Source organism: Lepus europaeus, chromosome 7 (assembly GCF_033115175.1).
Source record: "Lepus europaeus isolate LE1 chromosome 7, mLepTim1.pri, whole genome shotgun sequence".
Classification (NCBI taxonomy): Eukaryota; Metazoa; Chordata; class Mammalia; order Lagomorpha; family Leporidae; genus Lepus; species Lepus europaeus.
In genome coordinates this window covers 17,103,171-17,126,838 of record NC_084833.1, presented here as the reverse complement: position 1 = coordinate 17,126,838, position 23,668 = coordinate 17,103,171, and the positions used below count along the sequence as shown (strand labels likewise).

The following is a 23,668-nucleotide window of genomic DNA, read 5'->3' as shown; positions in this document are numbered from 1 at the left end:
TCTTGAGTTTAATTAGAAGGCATCCATTTGGTAGTGTTATTAACCATGATGGCGCCCATTGGTTTCCATTGGTTGAAATGTGTCTTGTGCATCTGTGATTTCACCAAGGTGCACAGAGGTGAGGTGATTTTGAGTAAACCCACATGACAGATGATGGGCAGAATTGGGTTCTGGACCCAGATTTTTTTTTTCATGGCCAAATCCAGTGACCTTGTTCCTTGTGTCATGGTGATTCAGTACTAATTGTTTGCATTTAGTATGATGTGTTAGAGCTGTTGGCAGGAGAACCTGCAGTCGAGAGGTTTGAAGGGATTAATTCCAGGTCCCATGGCTGAAAAGGTGGTGCAGGTCTTTTTTAAAAATTTTTAATTATTTTAAATTATTTTTAATTTTTATTTATTTATTTTATTATTTATTTATTTATTTGAAAGAGTTACACAGAGAGAGAGGTGAGGCAGAGAGAGAGAGAGAGAGAGAGAGGTCTTCCATCCGATGGTTCACTCCCCAATTGGCCGCAATGGCCAGAGCCGTGCTGATCTGAAGCCAGGAGCCAGGAACTTCTTCCAGGTCTCCCACGCTTGTGCAGGGGCCCAAGGACTTGAGCCATCTTCCACTGCTTTCCCAGGCCATAGCAGAGAGCTGGATCAGAAGTGGAGCAGCCAGGTCTTGAACCAGTGCCCATATGGGGTGCCGGCGTTTCAGGTCAGAGCTTTAACCTGCTGCGCCACAGCGCCGGCCCCCTGTGGATCTGGATTCCAAGACCAGTCCTTTCGTCTTTCTGCTGTCCTGTGTCACTTTTATGTCAGAAAAACTGTCGAGCTGTCTTCTGATGTTAGACATCCTGCAATGTCTCCTCGCCTGCAGTGTTTGCTGAGAATTGTGGGGGGAGACTTGTTGGGCATCTTGGTTCTCCCTTTGTATGAGCCTCTACAGAGACTGAACCCCATGTCCCAGGCTCAGCCAGCACTGGCCAGCTGCTGTCAGTTTCCCAGCCCTGTACTTAGAGACGGGCTGGTGCAGGGAAGTCTAGGAGGCGAGCACAGAGAGCTGATAACTTTGTGAAATTCACTTCCGGAAAGCGGACATGCAAAACAGATCTTACGTTGCTTTTTTTTTTTTTTTTAAATGTCATTTTTCTTCTTTTTTCCTTGAAAACCATATTTAAATAGAACCCAGTCCTGTGTTTGACATTGAAGTTGCTTCTATCAGCCCTACCAGCGTGCTCCTCACCTGGAAGAGCAATGACACTGCTGCTTCTGAGTACATCTACAGAGTAAGCAATGAGATGGAGAGTGAGTGGGTGATGACGGAAAAAAACCAGACGAGTTGCAACGTCACAGGCCTAAGCCCAGCGACTGCATATATTTTCTCCATCTCCCCAGGAGTAGGCAGTGGGACTTGGGGAGAACCCAGGTTCCAAAATGTCACAACAGGTAAGGTGACTGGCTCCCTGGTACGATCATGAGCCCTTCCTTCTTATTCTGTGTCCTAGAACCTTGTCTGTCTGGGGTACCCATTAGAGAGACATTGATTTTCACAACCTAGAGGAAGAGGAAGGGTTTTGTGTTGTTCCCAAGCCGGGAGTTGAGGTGGTGGCCCTGTTTATTCAGTATTAAGGTCCTGTGTGTCTTTTGAAGTCTTAATGACTTGCAACCGGTTGGTTTTGAAAAATCTTTCGTTACTGTTCATTAATGCCTACTGTTTTGCTAAGGCTCTGGAGTAGAGGCCTCGTTGGAAATGTGTTTTGATGGTGTCGGTAATTACTAGCCTTTGAACTCCCTGGGAAGCTGACCCTGTGTTTCTGTTCCCAGGAGTTTCCCTCGGGCAGGGCTGTTTGGTACTCTTGATAGCGAGTGTAAGTTTCAAATGGAATAAGACCCAATGACATTTAGATTCTGATTAAGATTAGACAGCTTAGATTTTCACTTAGCTCAGAGGTTGTTACCCCAAGCCTCTCATTAGAGCTGCAAAGTTAAATAAAGGTGAAAAGCACCAAAATTAAACAGCAACAATACCACCGAAGCATCATGCAAGAAGCTCTTTTTAAGGTGAGCAGCAGCAAAGATTGGAGTAAGAAGTCCTTGGTGGGTTTTCTGAATGGGGTGTGGGTGGGAGTGGGCTTGCCGTGGCAGCCTGGCCTCTCGGTGCGCAGGGTCTGGATGAGCAGTTTGGAACACAGCACCTCTTCAGGACACCAAGCAGCAAACACCAATCCACTGGCTTTCAACGTGCCTTTCAGCCCGGAAACTTTCTTTAAACAAACCCTTGCTCAGAAGCCCAGTAAGTGAAAATAAGAAGAACTCCAGAGAGAGGAGCTGTGGGAACGGGTGTAACAGGCACCTGGAACCAGCCCCGCGTGCCCCAGCACCATTTGAGTGGGAGCAGCCCCAGAGAAGCTGTGAGAGGGAACCAAGGGGAGGACAGAGAGACTGCGAGGGAGAGTTGACGAGCAAGATGACACACGCTGTTTTTCATTTTTCCTTGACATAAAAAAATTAGACGTACTGTGGGGTCTCGTGGTGTTTTAATATGTGTGTACATTGCATGATGTTCAGGTCAGGGTAAACATCTGTCTCCTCCAACATTTCACACTCCTGTAAGGTGAAGACATTTAAAATCCTTCTTTCTTTTTTATGAGAAAAATATACAGTACGTGATCATTACCTGTAGTCGCCCTCTGGTGCAATGGAGCACCGGAATGTCTACTCCTGGTTAGAACGTAGCATTATTAGGCTGGCACCGCAGCTCACTAGGCTAATCCTCCACCTGCGGCGCCGGTACCCCGGGTTCTAGTCCTGGTTGGGTCGCCAGATTCTGTCCTGGTTGCTCCTCTTCCAGTACAGCTCTCTGCTGTGGCCCGGGAATGCAGTGGAGGATGGCTCAGGTCCTTGGGCCCTGCACCTGCATGGGAGACCAGGAGGAAGCACCTGGCTCTTAGTTTTGGATTGGCGCAGTGCGATGGCCCTAGGAGCCATTTAGGGGTGAACCAATGGAAGGAGGACATTTCTCTCTGTCTCTCTCTCTCACTGTCTAACTCTGCCTGTCAAAAAAAAAAAAAAAAAAAAAAAAGAACTTAGCCTTATTAGTCGTTTTTCCTCCATCATTTCCTCCTTTCCTACTCTTCCCAGCCTCTGGCAACCATCGTTACAGTCTCAACTTCTATGAGACCAACTTTTAAAAAAAATATTTCATATGTGTGGCATTGTGCAAGCTTACATTTCTTGGCTTACTTCACTCAACATACTGACCTCAATTTGCATCGATGTTGCAGATGACAAGGTTCGTCCTCTTCTGTGGCTGAGTGGTATTCCATTGCAGATACACAACCCCCGTTGTGCTTATCCACTCACCAGTAGATGACCATTGAGGTTGTTTGTAATTTTTTGGCTATTGTGAATAGCGCTGCAGTACACATAGAACTGCAAACATCTCTTCAACAGCCCAATTTCTTTTCCCTTGGATATATTCCAGCAGTGGAATTGTTGGACCATATGGTAGATCTGTGTTTTTTTTTTTTTTTTTTTTTTTTTTTTTTCTGGAGGAACCTCCGTACTGTTTTCCACAATGGCTTTGCCAATTTACATTCTTACCAGCAGAGTGCAAGGGTTCCGTTTCCTTCACATCCTTGTCAGTGCTTGTTATCTTTTGTCTTTTGGTAATAGCCAGTAGAAGTGGTGTTGGGGACAGGGTGACATACAGTTGGTGACTGTGGCAAAGAGGAGGCAGTAGCAGTGAGCATGCTTGGCCACCATAAGGCCCCTTGAGGACAGGACTCTGCCAGAGAGAGTTCATCAGCTACTGAGTACTGAGTGTGTACGGATGTAGCTGTCCTTAGTACCCCTAGGGCTGCAGCTGGAGATGCTGGCGCGTGGCTAAGTTCAGTTTCTTCTGAGATCTCAGAGCATCGTGCATCAGGTGGAACCCAGGCAGCCTTCCTCCAGCCCACTGTGGTCCCATGATGTTCTTAACAGTTGCCCAGCTGGGTCGTCTGTTGCATTTTATTCCTTTAAACACAGTGACTCTGTTCAGGGATCTTTGCCGCACAGACCGTTGATGTGAGCAGTGGGGTCACAGAGTAGAGCTGGTCCTGTGCTGAGGATGCCTTCACACCTTCTCTGCAGCATCCTCCCGCCCAGCCACCACAGAGCTCGGGGTGGGTTTTGCTCCACCTGCAGCGCCACCTGTGCTTCCGTGTGCTTGGAGCTGGAGCCCTGGGTTCTCGTTCCCCCACAGCTTCCGGGAGTGTGTGTTCTTGAGCTAGCCTCTGTGGGCTGCATACTCTCGTGCGGGTTGAGAGTCCTGCATCCTGTATCAGAGAGGCTGAATTTGCTCCCAATTCTGACTTCTTGCTAATGCACACACTGGGGTCAGTGGGTGCAGCTCTAGTAGTTGGCTCCCTGTCACTCACTTGGGAGACCTGGATTGAGTTTCTGGCTCCTGGCTATGACCTGGCCTAGCCATCACCATTACAGACATGTAGGAGAGTGAACCTGCAGGTGAGCGCTCTTTTTGTCATATCTGTCTCTCCAGTAAATAAATAAGTAAAAGTTTAAGAAAAGGGAACATGTTAAAGAAGAATTTCATATCGCTGTTGGAATTAGTCTTAAAGAGTAGTGAAGATCCTAAGCCTTTTTGGTTTTAAGGTTTATTCCTTCTTCTCTTTCCTGCACGACAGTTTGGTTTTTCTTTACCATGAAATGATGGAAATGCACTGAACTCTGTAGTAAAGGAAGTGTTTTTAGTGTTTTAGTGACATTGAATCAGCAGTGACCCCAGTCATTCTTAAAGTGGAGTGACTGCAGATACCATTTATGTCTGTGGTGTGTTTTTATTACAGAGCCTGAACCAGTTTCTGGACTGCACGTTGTCTTCGTGGGTGTGACAGAGGCCACTCTACGCTGGAGCAGTCACAATGGCACCGCCTCCTGCCGGATGTTCTTGGAAAGCTACGGGAGCCATGATTTGCTGACCCCAGATGCTGCGGTCAATATTTCAGACCTGAAGCCAGGGTTTCAATACAGAGTCATTTGGCATTTTCTAGAGTCAAATGAGACAGAGAGAGACCCCGTGGTTCCAGAAGGTGTCTGGGGTGAGTCACCCTATGGGTTTTGGCTTTTGATAACTTAGGAGTTGAAAAAAATACTGTTTTTTATATCTGTGTAGGATGTTACAGTTTATAGAGAGCTTTTCCTCCATGTTTCGGTTTGATCCCACACCTGTCTGAGGAAGGAAGGGAAAGTGATCTGATTTTATGAGTGAACGCACTGAGGTTCAGAGTGGCAGTGGGGCAGCCGAGAAAGCAGATGGCCTGGGGAGCTTTTAAATTTTCAGTCTAACAAATGACAGGTGCACTAACCCAGGTAGGGCCTCTGGAGGAACTTAGCACATCCACTGAGAAGAGCCAACAGACGTCTTTCGTGTGGACGTTGGAGCCATCATTTGCAAGTGGTATGGAATTTTCACTGGGTCCCTGGGATAAGCCCCCAAGTTGAGTGGAACAAGTACTTCCACTTTATACATAAGGTCACAGAGCTACAAGGTGGTGTTAGGGTTCCTGGTGGCAGGTGGCAGAAACCAAACTTTAAGTGGCTGGGACTCAAAGAGTGACCTGCTGGTTCCTCTGTCTTCCTCCACTCCAGGCTGCGAGGTGTTAAAGGGACAGCAGTTCTCATTTCTCCCACCAACTGCCTCTTTGTCACAGTGGCTCGAGGAGCAATGGCCACCAGCCGTCCCCCTGTTTCATACCCTGTCATTCCCTTGCCAGCCTGGTCTGGCCCTGGGGAACCTTCCTTGGGTGGACTCTAATTAGCAAAGTCCGAGTCAGGCAGGTGCTTTGGGAACCGCACTGGGGAGGGAGAAGTTCATGTCCCATGGCATGGAGAATGACACGAAACAGCGGAGTTGGCGCAAGATGCATGGTTCTCCTGGAAGAACAGCGCACAGTGAGAGCGCCAGGCCTCTGCAGGTGGCTGTGTGTCTCTCTGGAGGAGGCGGGAGTGCCAGCCGTGGGCACCGTCCGATGTGGGGTGGGGGTGCTGATAGAACAGGGCTGTGCGTTTCTCTCGCAGTTAACGTCTTTCCTCCTGTGCTTCACGCAGATGCCAACAGCACAGAGTCGCCCCCGACCGAGAGCTCGCCCCTGCCACGCAGCCGCCCCATGGCCTCTGTACAGCGCCTTGACCCTGCAGCCCCGTGGGATGTGCAAGTGCTTCTTACGGGATTAGACCCTGGTACTCGGTACAGGGCCTCCGTTTTTCCACAAGCGGCAGATGGCACAGAAGGACAGCTGCAGGCCGTCACGTTCAGGACCAGTACGTTGGCCTTTGTTAGCCCGGCGGTGGCCGGAGGTTCCCAGCACTGAGTTCTGTCCTCTCTGATTCTGTTGCTGTCGTTGGAGCTTTCTCACTGCTTCTCAGCAGCTGGTTTCGTTGTCAGAGGCAGTGTTCCGGAAGAGATTTTGGAGAGAATGGATCGACTGAGTTTCTTCTTCCCTCCCTGGCCTGGCACTTCCCTGAAATGGGGACCCATGTTGGGGTGCAGCAGGTTAAGCCACCACGTGTGATGCTGGCATCCCATATCAGAGCAACAGCCCGAGTCTCGGCTGCTCCACTTCTGATCCAGCTCCCTGCTGAAGCGCCTGGGAAGGCAATGAATGGGTGATGGCCCAAGTACTGGGGCCCCTGCTACCCATGTAAGAGATCTGGATGGAGTTCCTGGCTCCTGGCTGTAGCCTGGCCCAGACCTGGCTGTGGCAGCCATTTGGGGAGTAAAACAGTAGATGGGAAGACTTCCCTGTCTTTCTGTCTTGCTCTGTCCCCATCACTCTGCCTTTTAAATAAAGGAATATTAAATCTTTAAAAAAATCAGTGAAAAATATTGAGCAGCTACTTTGTGCTGGCATTGGACACAGCCTCATGTCTGTCTGTCTGTCCCTGCATATCAGCCAGTGAGACCAACTGGTATCATATTTTTCTTACAAATAGAACACAATTGATTTATTTTTTCCCCGAGATAAGGAGTTTCCGTTTTTGGACTTGCTGTTGGAATTCATACTGATCTTTACCATGCACATTGCTGCTTGTCTAACTCGAATTTATCAGCACTCCCATTCTACCAGTTGACCAATGTTGGGAGGGCTTTGGTGCTGATGAAGGAGTAAAGGAATGGATGGTTCTTGCTGCCTGGGTGCTGTCAGCATGGATGGGGAGTTGACACAGACATCCATGTGACAGTGCACGGTCAGGCCTTGTGAGCTCAGGACTAGACACTGTAGTGCCACAGCTACACACAGAGGCTCTGTTGTAGATGACATGAACTGACTTGGGTTGTCTTAATAAATAGAAAGGCTGTCATAGGCCCACAGAACTGAGGGCCAGGGCTGGAAGAGCAAGGACAGAAAACAGACTGGACTTGGGAAACTCTGGAGGGTGGCTCCACGCTAGATCTGGTGATGCACCCGAGGGGTTCAGAGGCCCAGGAGGGAGAGGGTGACGTGACTGTGCTTTCTGGATGGCTGTGCTGGGAGAAGGCGCTGCAGTCCCCTCCGGCGTCCACGTGGGTGACAAGCACCAGCTCCCACCGTTCAGAAGGGGGCATGGGTGCTGTGTGGGTGACCCGTGGGAAGGGTTAAACTCATGTGGAGGCAGGATAGGCTTTAGATAAGTGGAGACAGTGGAGAGGGTGAATCAGTTGAGAAAACAACCCACGTGTAAGTGCAGAGAACGGACCTGGGGGCACAGCGGGCAGAGGGAGGTGAGGCTGAAAAGGAGGAGGCTGTGGCTCCCTCCGTAAGGCCCTTCGGGGGAGCTGGTTTACTGCTTAAGCCAAAAGAGCGTGTTTTTCTTTGGAATATGTTTACAAAGGAGGAGGAGTGTGTAGGTGGGTGTTAGAAGGAGTAGCCAGGTGGTGAAGTGTGGGTGCGATGGGGCAGTGAGAACCCCCAGGTAGCAGGAAGCCCAGCCAGGAAGTAGCCCAGTAGCCCAGACCCTGGAGGCCCAGGAGGGCTGTGGGGACTCCTTGATGGCTCTGCACATGGCTGCTCCTGGAGGGGTTGACTTAGTTCCTAGAGAGATGTTCTGAGTGTGCTTTGAGAGTCTCTCTCTTTCTCTCTCTCTCTCTCTCTCTCTCTCTCTCTCTCTCTCTCTCTTCTCTCTGCCTTGCAGAGAGTGAGAAGGGGAGGGGGTGTGCTTTGGAACACCTGGCGGGCAGCATTGCTCTCCAGGCTGTGTTATTTGTACAGGGCAAGAAGAGGTGGGCAAGAGGATGGGCTGGGGGAGGCGAGCAAGTGGCGAGTAACTCACACTGTCATGTTCCCTCTTGAGGTTAGGATTGCTATCCCTGATTTATGATGAAACGGGTGACCTGGCTGTGAAAGCAGAGCTGGCCGGGGAACCCAGACATGGCTCCTGCAGAAGTCTGCGGTCGTCTTCTTCTTCTTCTTTTTTTTTTAGATTGATTTATTTATTTGAAAGTCAGAGTTGGGCAGAGAGAGAGAGGTCTTCCATCCGCTGGTTCACTCCCCAATTGGCTGCAATGGCCGGAGCTTAGCTGCTTAGGAGCCAGGAGCTTCTTCTGGGCCTCCCACGCGGGAGCAGGGGCCCAAGGACTTGGGCCGTCTTCTATTGCTTTCCCAGGCCATAGCAGAGAGCTGGATTGGAAGTGGAGCAGCTGGGTCTCAAACTGGCACCCATATGGGATGCCGGCGCTTCAGGCCAGGGAGTTAACTATAGCACCGGCCCCAGTCTGTGATCTTGATGTGATCCTATAGAGAATAGTGTTTGTACTTGGATGGATAGGTGCATGAGGGCTTTTCTGGGTCCCCTGAGCTCCTGGAGCACGTGTGGAGTGCATGTTACTGTTTGGTTAGGAGTCCGCCATGAACATAAAAGAATAATGACTGATGGTGCTGGGCTGTTGGCCAGGTGGTTTCTGCACCAACCACGTTCACTTGTGGTTAAATGGTGTGGTGGGGGGAGGAGGGACAATCCCTAGAAGTGATTACAGCTCCTTTCTCTCTCTCCCTCTGTCTCTGTCTGTCTCTCTCTCTCTCACTGGCTTGGCCTTTCTGGTTATTCTGAACTCCTCCTGTGTCTTCACAGATTCTGACCAGGTTTTTGACATTGAAGTTGTAAACATCAGTGCCACAAGGATGACCCTGACCTGGAAAATCAGCCACAATGGGTCACACACTGCCTACGCCTATGAGGTCCAAGTGGCTGGGGAGACCGATTTCTTCAACCTCACCGTCAACGATCCTCACGCCGTCGTCTCTGGACTCAGCCCGAGCACGTTCTACAACATCACAGTGCGACCCTTCCTGGGTGACACCGAGGGCACACCAGGCTTTCTCCAAGTCTACACCCGTGAGTTTGCTCATTGCTCCAGCTGACCTTGCTTGCTGGTTACTTGGCCTCAGGCCCAGATACAGGACAAAGAAGCCCTGATCCTGCCCTCAAGGAAGGCGCGTGGTGCTCTGAGCCCCTTCAGGAGGTGGGATGTAATAACAGTGAGCACTGGGGGGCCTGGGCTGCGTACTGAACTTCTTGTGCTTCCCTCGCGCTGTCTCGTTGCTTGCTCACAACGTCTTGTGATGTGGTTGGCATTAGCTTTATTTTATGGATGGGGGAGGCCAAGGCGGAGTGAGAGGGAGTATGCAGGTGCCACACCTGGTAAGTAACACAGGAGAGATTTAGCCTCTCAGCTCCAGCCTGTGTTTATAATAATGACCTTTGTATTGTAATAGAGACTTAGAGTGGATTGATAAAGGGAGACAAAAAAGAACCTCTTATCTGTTGGATGCTAACATTATAAGGGAACACTGGTATAGCCATGTCTAGTTTTCTGTTTGCTTAAAAGTTCTTGAAAGACAGCATGGTATGCAGCAGATAAAAGGCTTTCTGTTCCAAAGAAGACCTGATAATGTAAACTAAAGCAATGGTGTTGTATTAGCAGTGTCTGTGTAATGGTATCAAAACCAGCAATGCATTTGCATGGTGCCAGGAGCTTACCTATATTGCGTGACTTTCATGGTCAGTATTAGGATCCCCCTTCTATAGATGAGAAAACTGCAGCCCAGCTGAGGGTGGACACTCCGTCGTGGGCCACAGAGCTTGCAAGTGGTAAAGCAGGGATTTGAACCCAGAGGTGCTTCTGGTGCCACAGGAATGCTGTACTCAAGTGTCTGTGGCTTCCCAGCAAACACACTTTAAGCATTCCTACAAAACTCTTTTGGGTTAGGTCTTTGGGGAGAATAAAATCTCCTTTTCTAATTTTCCTTTTTTAATTTTGAAAAATCTATGTGTTAGGATTAGTTTCAGCTGTGAAGAGCACACTCTGCTCCCAAAAAGATAGGAGTTTCTTTTTCATGGAAAAGAGTCTGGGCAGAGTGGGGATGTAGAGCAATAGCCTGGATTTAGATGCAAGAAGCGGAAACCAGGAGCTGTTGGAAGGCAAGAGACATTTATCCAGGGGATCCAGGGTTTACAGGCTCTTTGAGAGGGCTGGTGTATTAATTTTCTAGCACTGCCATGACCAGTACTACAGACTGTTGTCAGAGATAAGGCCAAATTGGTTAGGTTAAAAGAGTAGGCAAGCCCCTGTCTCCATGAAATATTTGCCAAGAGACTTTGGTTGCCACTAGAAAAGGCAGGAAAAAGGACAGAAGGCTAGACATGGAGCGTTGCTCAGGGTGAGAGTTTCCAGGAGTTACCCCTGCTCTCACTCCCTCCTGGCTGGCTCGCCAGATATCTTGCCAGAGATGGCTGCTTGGAGGTTCTTGTCTTTGGTCAAGAAGGAATTCAGACGTGAGACAGAGAGTAGTGGTAAGCATGCTGGCCAGGTTTAGTGAAGAGAGTACAGACCAGGCGGGCATCTCAGAAAGGAACCAGGATCCAGTCTGCATTCAGATCAGAGTCTTTATGGATTTGGGCCTGGGCCTTGTGTAGGATGTCTCTGGGTAGAGGGCTTTCTGAGTGTGAGATTCCTAAAATTCTTTCCAGAACCTCATCATAGCCCCTTTGGTGAAGGGCAGATGAGATTTTGCTAAGCTGCTCCCAGGAAGGGGGCTTGGGCCTGCCCACCCAGGGTACTGGGATGTCAGTGCTGGTCTGGTACTACAACCACAGAAAGGACTCAAGCTTGTTGAATGCGGGCAACACTTTAGAAGTGAAATTGCTGGCTTGCTGCTAGATCTTCTTTATTCCATTGTCCAGAAATTCCTGTTATTCTTTGGCCCCATGTACACAGAGGCTAATGTCTGCCCGGCTACCTTAACACAAGCAGTGGCTTACACAATAGAAATGTCCTCTGCCATAGTTCTGGAGGCTGGGAGTCACACATCAAGGTAGCAGCAGGTTTGCTTTCTTCTCTGGCCTCTCCCTTGGTGTGCAGGTGGCCGTCTTCTCCCTGTGTCTTTGCGTGGTCATCCTCAGCCCATGTGCTGTCTGTGTCCTCATCCCTTCTCATAAGGACACAGTCAGGCTGGACTGGGGCCCACCCTTAAGACCTCATTTTAAACTAATTACCTTTTTAAAGCCCTTGTCTCCAAATATGGTCCCAGTTCAAGGTACTGGGATTAGGACTTCAAGACAGGCATTTGGAAGGTTACAATTGAAACCATGACAGCTGAGGAGGGAGCAAGCTTTAGGCTCATCCCACAGAAATAACAAAGACTCAGACTGCAGAACTAGATTAAGCTACTATACTGTGTAACCAAAACTATTCTGAGCTGTGCTGCTGGGGCCTGGAAGCTGATCACCGGCACAGTGTTGGTGCACAGTGTTGGTCACACGTTCCAGCAAAGGGAAGGAGGCAGGGCTAACAGTAGAGCTCCATCCTGTAAGGCTATTTCCTAGAAGTCACATGGTGCTTCTGCTCATGTTGGAATGGCCACATGACATAGTCACAAGACAGCATCTAGCTGCAAGGGAGGCTGGGAAATGTAGTCTTCATACCCCACAGTCATGTACACAACTGAAAAGGTACGCGTATATGATGAAGGAAAAGAAGGGGAATGGATTTTGTGGGTCAACGGCAGCTTCTGCTGCACCTCCCTGAAGAGAGGCCCTGGGCGGCTTCACAACGCATTCAAAGTCAGGCATCCGGGAGCAGCCACGGTGAGCCCTGGACCATGGGGCCTCGTCCCCACCCCTGCCCATTTCCTGTGGAGGGCTTTGTACAAGCTGCAAGTGTCTACACTAGTGAGGCCAGGTGCTGTCTCCAAGGGCAGAAACACTGGGTTTTGAAGGATTCAGGCTGCAGGTGGTGATGTGAAGAGGAGGAGGAGAGAGATCAGATGTCCTACATCTGCATTTCCTCTCTGTAAATGTTCTGTGACCGTTGGCAGCCCGGTCTTCTGGGGGAAGTGATTCTGAGTCTCCTCAATTCTGTTTTCCCACAGCCCCTGGTCCGGTTTTTGACTTTCGAGTGACGAGTGTCAGCACGAGGGAGGTCAGCTTAGCGTGGAGCAGCAATGACTCGGAGTCCTTCAGGCTGCGTGCCACGCAGGATGGAGGCGGCTGGTCCTGGGAGGGAACCACCACCAACCAGAGCATCACCATCGGCGACTTATACCCCGGGACCAGTTACCTCTTTGAAATATTTCCCCAAGGACCAAATGGGACTGAGGGGGCACCTCGGACAGTTTCCTGTACAACTGGTAAGCAAGTGGGCTGGGTTTGCTGTCCAACAGTGGTGTTTCTTAAAGGAAGTCTTACAATTTGTAAACGTCTGGTTTTGTAAATACTGTTTTTCTTTATCTAAGGAAGATTTTATTATGCCAGTCGTACCTATTCATCCTGTGAAATACAAATAGAAAAATATCACAGGTGAACTAGTCACTAGACTTTGTCACTGATAACTTGGCTCATGGGATTTTACCACTTAAAATATATACCTATTGTAATGCAAAACCAGAGTAGGTGCCATTACCTCCTCTGTTATATAGAGTAGGAAGTGGGGCCTTCCTGGCTTAAGTAACTGTCCCAGCATGATCGGTGGTGACCTGGCCTCCAGCTGGCCTCTGAGCCAAGGGTCTGACAAGCTGGTGGGCTGGCACGTGGCTTGGCGCAGCTGCAGAGGAGCTCCGTGTCCCTGAGGGGAGGCAGCTCTTGTGCTGCAGCTGGAGTCTGTTGAGTACAAGGCAGGAAGGGCTGGAGTAAGGCCCTGGGCTCATAGGGTTAGCTGTCTGGTACTGAATAGCTGTCATTATTATTGGGAAAAAATCAAGTTGAGAGCATTAAAGGCAGCTTTGAAAAAGGAAAAACAAATACCACACGGTCCAGCAGTTGCACTCCTCCGTGTGTATTCAAAAGAAGTGAAAGCAGGAACTGGAACCAGTGTTGAGAGCAGCATTATTCACAGTAGCCAAAAGGTAGAATAGCCAAGTGTCCATTGACAGATTACCAGATAGAGAAAACTTTTTTTTTTTTTTGACAGGCAGAGTGGATAGTGAGAGAGAGAGACGGAGAGAAAGGTCTTCCTTTTTGCCGTTGGTTCACCCTCCAATGGCCGCCGCTGCCTGCACATCTTGCTGATCTGAAGCCAGGAGCCAGGTGCTTCTCCTGGTCTCCCATGGGGTGCAGGACCCAAGGACTTGGGCCATCCTCCACTGCCTTCCCGGGCCATAGCAGAGAGCTGGCCTGGAAGAGGGGCAACCGGGATAGAATCTGGTGCCCCGACCGGGACTAGAACCTGGTGTGCTGGCGCCGCAAGGCGGAGGATTAGCCTGTTAAGCCACAGCGCCGGCCTAGAAAATGTGGTTTATCCATACGATAGAATATATATTCAGCCAGACAAAGGGATGAAATCCTGACGTGTGCTAAAATAAAAGTCAGACAGAGAAGGACAAATATTGTCTGTTTCCACTGATGCAAGTTACCCAGAATAGTCAGGTTCATGGAGACACTAAGTAGGCTGGGGGAGGAAGCAAGGCAGAGTTATTGTTTGATGGCACAGGGTTTGTGTTGGTGATGAAAATGTTTAGGGTATAGAAGGTGGTCTTGTTTATACAATACTCTGAATGTGTTGAATGGCACTAAATCATACACTGACCAATGGGCAAAATGGTGACTCTTATGCGCATTTTATTTTATTGTCATTTTTAAAAAGATTTATTTATTTACTTGAAAGACAGAGTTATAGAGAGAGAGGAAGAGAATGAGAGATAAAGATCTTCCATCTGCTGGTTCACTCCCCAGTTGGGCTACAACAGCCAGGGTTGGGCTGAGCTAAAGGCAGGAGCCAGGAGATTAACCTGGGCCTTCCACATGGGTACAGGGAGGGCCATCCTCCGCTGCTTTCCCAGGCACATTAGCAGGGAGCTGGATTGGAAGCAGAGCAGCCGGGACGCGAACCAGTGCCCATGTAGAATGCCAGAGTTGCAGGCAGATGCTTTACTTTCTGTGTCACAATGCTGGCCCCATTGTGTGTATTTTAACACAGAGGAAAACAAGATAAGCAACAAAGAACTCTCCACTCTTATAACCCAGTGCAATATCTTTTCTCTCTGTGTCCACGGACAAGCATTTTGTTTCATCAGTGTAATGATACACAAACAACTTTGTTTTGCATTTGAACTTTTTTTCCCCACTCCTTGTGTCCTGTAGCTTCCCTCCTGGTTAGTGAGGTCTTCCGTGTTTTTGATGGATGCTGCAGATGCCTCCCCATAGAGCTGGATCCCAGTTTACTGTGTTTTCCCTTTTTGTGGAATGTGTAGGTTATTTTTTGTTTTTTTTGGGTGTTTGTAGAAAAAGGCTACCTTTCATGGGCTTTTGCATGGGGAATCCCTTTGATATCAAGAGTCTGGTGGTGGGGAAAGAGGTGGCAATCTGCTCCTTTTAAGGAGAACTCAGTGTAAAAAGTACCTAGTTTTGGGATAGGTAGTACATGCAAGGATCACAAAATACGAAGGATTTTACAATTTCTGTTTCATGTTACCCAGCTACCCAGTTTCTCTACCTGGAGGTGACCTGGGTACTGGGTAAAGAAAGGAAGAGTTTATTTATTTTTAAAGAATATTTATTTGAAAGTTAGTTACAGAAAGAGAGAGGGAGAGAGAGACAGAGAGGAGGAGAGAGGGAGATTTCCGATCTACTGGTTCACTCCCCAGATGGCCATAATGGCCAGGGCTGGGCCATTCTAAATCCAGGAGCCTGGAATTCCATCCAGGTCTCCTACTTGGGTGGCAGGGTCCACCTCTGCTGCTATCCCAAGTACATTACTAGGGACCTGGATTGGAAATGGAGCAGCTGGGTCCTATGGGATGCCAGCGTTGTAGGTGGTGGCATGACCTGATGTGCCACAACACTGGCCCCAAGAGGAGGTGTTTTTTAGTTTTTTTTTTTTTTTTTTTAAACAGGTAGAGTTAGAGACAGAGAGAGAGAGACAGAGAGAAAGGTCTTTCTTCCGTTGGTTCACTCCCCAAATGGCTGCTATGGCCAGCACCGTGCCGTTCCGAAGCCAGGAGCCAGGTGCTTCCTCCTGGTCTCCCATGTGGGTGCAGGAGCCCAAGCACTTGGGCTATCCTCCACTGCCCTCCCAGGCTGCAGCAGAGAGCTGGACTGAAAGAGGAACAACTGGGACCAGAACCCAGCCCATATGGGATGCTGGCGACGCAGGCAGAGGATTAACCAAGTAAGCCGCAGTGCCGGCCCTAGAGGAGCGTGTTAAAAGCAACAGCAGTGGGGCTGGCACTGTGAAGTAGTGGGTAAAGCTGCTGCCTGAGATGCCGACATCTCATATATGCACTGGTTCAAGTCCCAGCTGCTGCATTTCCAATCCAGCTCCCTGTTAATCCACCTGGGAAAGAAGCAAAAGATGTTCCAAGTGCTTGGGCCCCTACACCCACATGGGAGATCTGGAGGAAGCTCCTGGCTCTTGGCTTGGGTCTGGCCCAGTTCCAGCCATTGTAGTCATTTGGAGAGTGAGTCAGCAGATAGAAGACCTCTCTCTCTCTCTGCCTCTCCTTCTCTCTCTGTGTAACCCTGCCTTTTCAAATAAATACATAAATCTTAAAAAAATTATGTATTTATTTATTTAAAAATATTTATGTATTTACTTATTTGAAAGGCAGAGTAACACACACATACACACACACACACAGAGAAGAGAGAGAGAGAGAGACGTCTTCCATTTGCTGGCTTACTCCCTAGATGGCTGCAATGGCAGGAGCTGTGCCGATCCAAAGCCAGGAGTCAGGAGCTTCTTCTGGGTCTTCCACATGGGTGCGGGGCCCAAGGACTTGGGCCATCTTCCACTGCTCCTCCAGGCCATAGCAGAGAGCTGGATCAGAAGTGGGACAGCCGGGTCTCGAACCGGTGCCCATATGGGGTGCCGGCACTACAGGTGATGGCTTTACTCGCTACGCCACAGCATCAGACCCTAAATACATAAATCTTAAAAGCAGCAGCAGAAAAGCTTTATCGCCTTCTTGTTTCTGGGCTGGGCTCCCCATCGCAGATGGTGGAGTGTGGGAGGTGAGACGACCTCACAGCCGGTTCAGTGGCTGACTTCACCTCTGACCCCCAGCCCTGCAGCTGGAAGCCTTGTGTGTCTCCTGCCCTTACTACCCAACCTCAGATGCCTCTGCTTCATCAGGGTCACCTCTGCATTTCACTTTTCCTCTCCCGTTTGCCAGGCTGTGTCACAGGAGGGTGTTTTTTTTAAGTGAGTGGCTAAGAAATACACCAAACTCTCTACAGAGAGTGCACCTGTCCTCAGAGTGTAGTTTGCTGAATTTTCACACACTGAACCCACCCAGTTTCCAGCACTGAAACTGAAGGTGATGACATTGCAGGAGACCCCCGGAGAGGGAAGCAGAAGTCCCAGAGAACTAGTAAGGTAACTATCCATGTGGCTGTGCCTAGGGAGAACCAGAGTTCTAGAAGGAGCTGCGTGTGTGTATTTCTCTGTGCTCTCATGTTGAGAGCCTGTCCTTAGTGAACCCATTTGAGAGCCAGATGACAAAAGAGCAAGTTCTCTGGACAGACCCTTGGAGGTGCAGCTGAACGTCACGGTGGTCATTAACAGGGCCCCTCTCTGCTTCCTGTCCCCTGACCAGCGCACAGTGCTGTCACTGACATCCATGTGGTGGCCGTCAGCACCACTGAGATACAGCTGGCGTGGCAGAACACAGACAACGCCTCTGATTACGTCTACCGCCTGGTTGTACAGTCTGAGTACGGCTCTAACGAAACCAGCAGTCCTCACAAAGCCATCACTCTCGGCGGGCTGCTCCCCGGCACCTTGTACAACATCACCGTCTCTCCCGAAGTGGGCCATGTGCAGGGGACCTCCGGTTCCGTCTCCCAGTACACACGTAAGTCTCTCTGCCTTAGTTGGAAGCCTCAGCCTCAGCAGAGGTGCTGCTGTCCTCATGGAAGGCCGCTTGGCAGCCGTGTGAACTTGAAGTTGTCCTTAGAAGCAGAAATGGGAATGGAGAGCACGACTTCCCTTTCCTGGGAGAGCACAATAGAAGGGAGTCGCCTTGTTGTGTTGGCATCGGGAGATCCTGCATGGGGGAGCAGCTTTGTCTGCAGTAGTGAGGGGGTTCAGCATTTGAACGAAACACATGGTCAAGATGTTAGCTTAGAATATGTGTTTAATAGCTGGATATTTTTCTTTCATTGGTCAGATTGAAAAAAACACGTTGGAAATTTTATCTTAAGAGCGTGTTTCAGATAAGCTTGAGATGTTAAAAGAAGCCTGAAAATTTTCATTCTTTTAAGAACTAGTCTTACATTTATTTTGGAACATCTTTTTGGGAATGCTTCCATCATTTGGACCAGTAAAGAGTAACTGTATTCATTCTTTGCAAAAGATACCAGGCTGTTTTTAGATACGGTAAATAAGATAATCCTGGAATTTGAAGTCACTCGTGCTTTTACTTAACATTCGGTTTTGTTTTAAACCAAGGGCCCAGCAACGTGTCCAACATTGAAATAAGCACCAGCACCACGGCGGCGGCCTTAGCTTGGTGGAACGCCGATAAGTCCGCCTCTGCCTACTTCTACCGCCTTATTATCGAGAAGGTTGGGAACTCCAGCGACACAACCCAGATAGTCACGGCCGTCGGAGTCACCAATGCCACAGTCACCGAGTTAACCCCTGGCTCATCTTACACGGTCCAGATCTTTACCCAGGTGGGGGATCTGCTCGAGCCATCCGCACCCAGCTTGGCGTCGTTCTGTACAGGTGGGTGGCCCTGGTGCCTCCTGGACGCTGCCCAGGTGGTGCTGCCCTGTTGCTAGGTCCCCTCAGGGTGTAGCTGCTAAGTCTCTTGTGCAGTATAGACGCTGAGCTCTCGGAAGCATCTTGTAAGCTTATTAGTGCTGTCTTGATGCTTTTATCATTTCTTCATTCAACAGATATTTATGGGCCTTTTATTGTATGTGAGACAGATGAGTCCTTGCCTTCTTGGAACTTCTTTTTCTTTTTAATTTTAAATTTTATCTGAGAGGCATAGAGAGAGAGAGAGAGAGAGAGAGACAGACAGACAGAAAGCATTCCTATCCACTGGTTTACTCCTCCAGTGCTTGCAGTGGCCAGGGCTGTGTCAGGCTGGAGCCTGGAGCCTGGGACTGATCCAGGGCTCCCACCTGGGTGACAGAGTCCCATCTGGTTGAGCCATAGCTTGCTGCCTCCCAGGGTGTGCAGCAGCAGGAAGCTGGAGTCAGGAGCCGGAGCTGGGAACTGAGCCCAGGTGCTCGGATGCTGGATGTGGGTGGTCTTAAGCAGGAGGCTAAACACCCACTTCCCAGTACCCTAGAAAGATAAGAACCTGATACCGTTTACCATTCATTAATTAACCAGCGTGTTGGGTGTGGGTGCCCTGGACTTGGATTTTGACTGCCACTCCCCAGCCCTGTCACCTGCAGCATATTACTTAAGCTCTCTGAGCCTCAATGGGTTCACCTGTGTTGCTGTGGATTCGTTCTGAGAGGAGGAGTGTGGTGGGGGCAAGAGGCGCAGAGTCACCACACAGACCCTGGGAGTCTGGTGAAAGCGGGCCAGAGGCAAGCAGCCCGCAGACTCATTTATTTCAGTTGGTACAGCAGCTTATATAGCCAAGACAGCCAATCTGGTCAAGGGGTGGTTTATGCCCTAACCAATCACAGCCTGTTGCCAGGCAGTATCCGAAGCCATCCAATCACAGCCTGTTGCCAGGCAGTATCCGAAGCCATCCAATCACAGCCTGTTGCCAGGCAGGTTCTGTTGCCAGGTGGTTTCAGAGCCATTCTTGAGTAACTGACACTCGCTTGCCAGCGGCCATCTTGGCATGGCCTTCTCATTCCACCACATACCTGCAGAATGGGCTGGCATGAGCCTCGCCAGTCCCGGGGGTTCGTCAGCAGGGCCCCAGCTGAGGTGATGCGGGTGAGGAGTTGGCAGTCACTCACAGCAGGGTGCCTTTCCTGGAGTCCCGTTCTCTCCTGGGGTTCCTGTTTGGTTACCATGTCTCCCCATCATGGACGGGCCAGGGTCCTACTGCTCCCCATGTCTGAGGGTCTGGGTGGGGTGGGGGTCTCACACTGTGCTGTGCTGTGCTTGCTTTGCAGATCCTGCGCCTGTGGCCACCATCCACTGTGAAGTGGTCCCCAAGGAGCCGGCCCTGGTTCTGCAGTGGGCCTGCCCCTCTGGTGCCAATGCGGGCTTTGAGCTGGGGCTCAGCAGTGGAGCCTGGGACAGTGTGATGCAGCTGAATAGTTGCTCCCCTGAGAATGGCACCGAGTACAGGAAGGAAGTCATGTCTTTGAATTTTTCTACCTCGTACAACATCAGCGTCACCACCTTGTCCTGTGGAAAGATGGCACCCCCCACCCATAACACCTGCACCACTGGTATCACAGGTGAGCTGCTTGGCAGGAGGCTGCCCACCCAGCGGGTCTGCAAATGGGGCCCAGCAGTCTGCTTTGTTTTTTTTTTTACTGAAATTCTGATAGGTTCCTTTGCTTTAGACAGTGACCGATACCCGCGTTTTTATCTAAGTAGAGTTTCCTTACTGCATTAAAAAGTCATTTTTTTAACCACTGAGTAGGAAGGAATACTTAGTTCTTTCTCCCTCTTTTTAAAGATTTATTTATTTTACTTGAAAGAGTTACAGAGAGGCAGAGGAGAGAGCGAGAGAGAGGTTTTCCATCTGCTGGTTAACTCACTAAATGGCTACAGTGGCTGGAGCTGGGCCAATCTGAAGCCAGGAGCCAGGAACTTCTTCCAGGTCTCCCATGCCAGTGCAGGGGCCCAAGCACTTGGGCTATCTTCCGCTGCTTTTCTAGGCCATAGCAGAGAGCTAGGTCGGAAGTGGAACAGCCAAGACTTGAACCAGTGTCCATATGGAAAGCTGGCACTGTAGGCTGCGGCTTTACCCTCTATGCCACAGCACTGGCCCCTGAAAAGTCATTTTCTGATAGAAATGTTCACTGTCACCCAGTTGAGTGCTGTCAGCACTCGGCCAGTCTTGTTTTTTTTATAACCCCTCCTCCTTTTTCCGTGTTACCTACTGTACCGAGACCAGTCCCGATCATTGTGTAACTTTATTTGTGAATGTTTCAGGATGTATTGCTTCAACTGAGGGACTCATTTATTTCCTTCTTTTAAAAGATATATTTATTTGAGAAGTAGAGAGAGAGAGAGAGAGGGAAGGGAGGGAGCGCCCCACTCTGTGGATTGACTCCTCAAGTGCCCACAGTGATCCGCCAGGGGAAGGCCAGGAGCTGGGAGCTCAAACCAGACCTCTACCTGCCCGGGTCTGCACGGGCAGGAAGCTGGAGTCCGGAGCCGGGGCAGGTGTTGAACTCAGGGCCTCTGGAACGGGATGCGGCATCTTGACAGGTCGGCCAGTGCCTCCTGTGGAGGGCTCCTTTTTCTCATTCTTTCAGTCTTTTTTTCTTTTTTTTTTTTTGACAGGCAGAGTGCACAGTGAGAGAGAGAGACAGAGAGAAAGGTCTTCCTTTTGCCGTTGGTTCACCCTCCAATGGCCGCCGCGGTAGCGCGCTGCGGCCGGCGCACCGCGCTGTTCCGATGGCAGGAGCCAGGTGCTTCTCCTGTCTCCCATGGGGTGCAGGACCCAAGGACTTGGGCCATCCTCCACTGCACTCCCTAGCCACAGCAGAGAGCTGGCCTGGAAGCAGGGCAACCGGGACAGGATCGGTGCCCCAACCGGGACTAGAACCCGGTGTGCCGGCGCGGCAAGGCGGAGGATTAGCCTGTTGAGCCACGGCGCCGGCCTTTCTTTCAATCTTAGTCACATTGATACCACGACCCCCCGGTAGCTTCCACAGGTCTTTGCTGTGATCAGATACTCGGTCGAGACTCGTGCTTCCCTGGCTGCCGTGGTCGCAAGCCCCTGAACTGTCTGGGGAGACCGGGTATCGCTCGCCACACCGGGCATGCTCCTGGTTCATCTTTTCCCAGCCCACCTTTCTTGTGCTTAGAAAAAGTCTCCTGGATCTTCGCTTTATTTGATCTGCCCTTTGCTTCCCATGTTGCTGCCAGAGTTAACGTCTTAGACCAGCCTAGTGGCAGATCTGTCTGACTTTGTGCATTGTGACTCCCATGTGTGTTTTCCTTAGGATATCAGAGTGTTTCTGACGGTTCCTAAAGAATCTGTGGTTGTTACAGTAAGAAAAAAAAAGGCCCCGTCAGGGACCTGACTTGGAAAGCAGCCGGGGGGTTCCGTGTACAGAGCCTTGACTTAGACGGGCTGACCTGGGTTTGAGTCCAGGGTTCAGCAGCTGTGTGATCTCAGGAAAGCTACTCAGCCTACTCTGAGCCCTGTTTTCCTTAGCTGCCAAAACAGGAAATGATACCCACCTTCCAGGACAAACGAGAGACAATTATGTGTGGGCTTCCGCCGTTTCCGGGGAGAGTGTTGGCCGGTTTCTCTGCGTGGCGTTTTAGACCAGCTCCAGCGCTGGGACCTGCAGTGGTGGAGAAGGCGCGTTCTCTCCCCGACTCGTCTTTGATTCCAGCCCCTTGGGCATCTGTTGCATCTTTGTTCTCAGCCGCCCAACAGATCCTTGCGCCGCTCCGTGTGGCGGGCAGAGCTCTGCTTGCAGCTCCTCCACCACACAGCCTCCCTCTCCGTCTGCTGCTCCACCCCAGTTCTCGGCCTCGGCGCCCTGGCCCTTCGTAAGTGGGAAGGACCGAGGGGACATAGGAAGGGCAGCTTATCTTCAGCAAACAGGATGCTGGCTTTTTTTTTTTTTTTTAATTTAAAGATTTATTTATTGGCCGGCGCCGCGGCTCAATAGGCTAATCCTCCGCCTGCGGTGCCGGCACCCCGGGTTCTAGTCCCGGTTGGGGCGCTGGATTCTGTCCCTGTTGCCCCTCTTCCAGGCCAGCTCTCTGCTGTGGCCCGGGAGTGCAGTGGAGGATGACCCAGGTCCTTGGGCCCTGCACCCGCATGGGAGACCAGGAGAAGCACCTGGCTCCTGCCTTCAGATCAGCGCGGTGCGCTGGCCGCAGTGCACCAGCCATGGCGGCCATTGGGGGCTGAACCAACGGAAAAGGAAGACCTTTCTCTCTGTCTCTCTCTCTCACTGTCCACTCTGCCTGTCAAAAAAAGAGATTTATTTATTTATTTGAAAGTCAGAGTTAGAAAAGGGAGTTAGTTCACTCCCCAGGTGGCCACAGTAGCCCCAGGCCAAAACCAGGAGCCGGGAGCTTCATCCAGGTCTCCCATGTAGGTGGCAGGGTCCCAAGCACTTCCCATGTTTTTCCTAGGCCATTAACAGGGAGCTGGATGTGAAGTGGAACAGCCAGGACAGGAACCCGTGGCCATAGGGGACGCTGGCAGTGCAGGCAGTGGCATTACCTGCTATGCCGCTGTGCTGGCCCCAGTGCTGGCTTTTCATTCTGTTGCTTATTTTCTTTGCCATGCAGAGGTGTTTTAGTTTGGAACCATCCCTCTTGTATACTCTTGCTCTTGTTGCTGGGTTTTCAATGTCAAATGCAAGAAAACCTTGTCGAGATCAGGATCAAGAAGCCCTTCTATGTTTCCTCTTAGGATTTTATAGTCTCAGGTCTTATGCTTCTGTCTTGAATCCATTAGAATCTATGTTTGAATGGCTTAATATAGAGGTACAGTTTCATTCTTTGGCATATGGATGCATTTTTTCCTAGCACCATTTGTTGAAGAGACTGTCCTTTCTCCATGGCCTTATATGCATGGGTTTAATTCTGAGTTCTCGGTTCTCTCTCATGGGTCTGGGTTTATTTCTGTACCATGGTTTTTTTTTTTTTTTTTTTTTTGACAGGCAGAGTGGACAGTGAGAGAGAGAGAGACAGAAAGGTCTTCCTTTGCCGTTGGTTCACCCTCCAATGGCTGCCGTAGTTGGTGCGCTGCAGCCGGCGCACCGCGCTGATCCGATGGCAGGAGCCAGGTGCTTATCCTGGTCTCCCATGGGGTGCAGGGCCCAAGCACTTGGGCCATCCTCCACTGCACTCCCTGGCCACAGCAGAGAGCTGGCCTGGAAGAGGGGCAACCGGGACAGAATCCGGTGCCCTGACCGGGACTAGAACCTGGTGTGCCGGCGCCGCAAGGCGGAGGATTAGCCTGTTGAGCCGTGGCGCCGGCCTGTACCATGTTGTTTTAATTACTGTAGCTTTGTAATAGAATTTGAAATCAGGAAGTGTGAGTCTTCTTGCTTTATTCTTTCTCTAGGTCACTTAG

The 23,668-nt window shown here is 50.3% G+C and overlaps 1 protein-coding gene across 1 annotated transcript in view; it reads left to right on the top strand.

Moving 5' to 3' along the window:
- Positions 1-23,668, top strand: part of PTPRJ (protein tyrosine phosphatase receptor type J) — a 173,095-nt gene that overhangs the window by 122,457 nt on the left and 26,970 nt on the right. The window contains exons 4-11 of the mRNA XM_062197479.1: positions 1,170-1,433; positions 4,838-5,089; positions 6,099-6,311; positions 9,099-9,362; positions 12,398-12,655; positions 17,057-17,314; positions 17,911-18,189; positions 19,554-19,844. Of these exons, the coding sequence (XP_062053463.1) occupies positions 1,170-1,433; positions 4,838-5,089; positions 6,099-6,311; positions 9,099-9,362; positions 12,398-12,655; positions 17,057-17,314; positions 17,911-18,189; positions 19,554-19,844 (2,079 nt within the window). The remainder of the gene's footprint in view (positions 1-1,169; positions 1,434-4,837; positions 5,090-6,098; positions 6,312-9,098; positions 9,363-12,397; positions 12,656-17,056; positions 17,315-17,910; positions 18,190-19,553; positions 19,845-23,668) is intronic.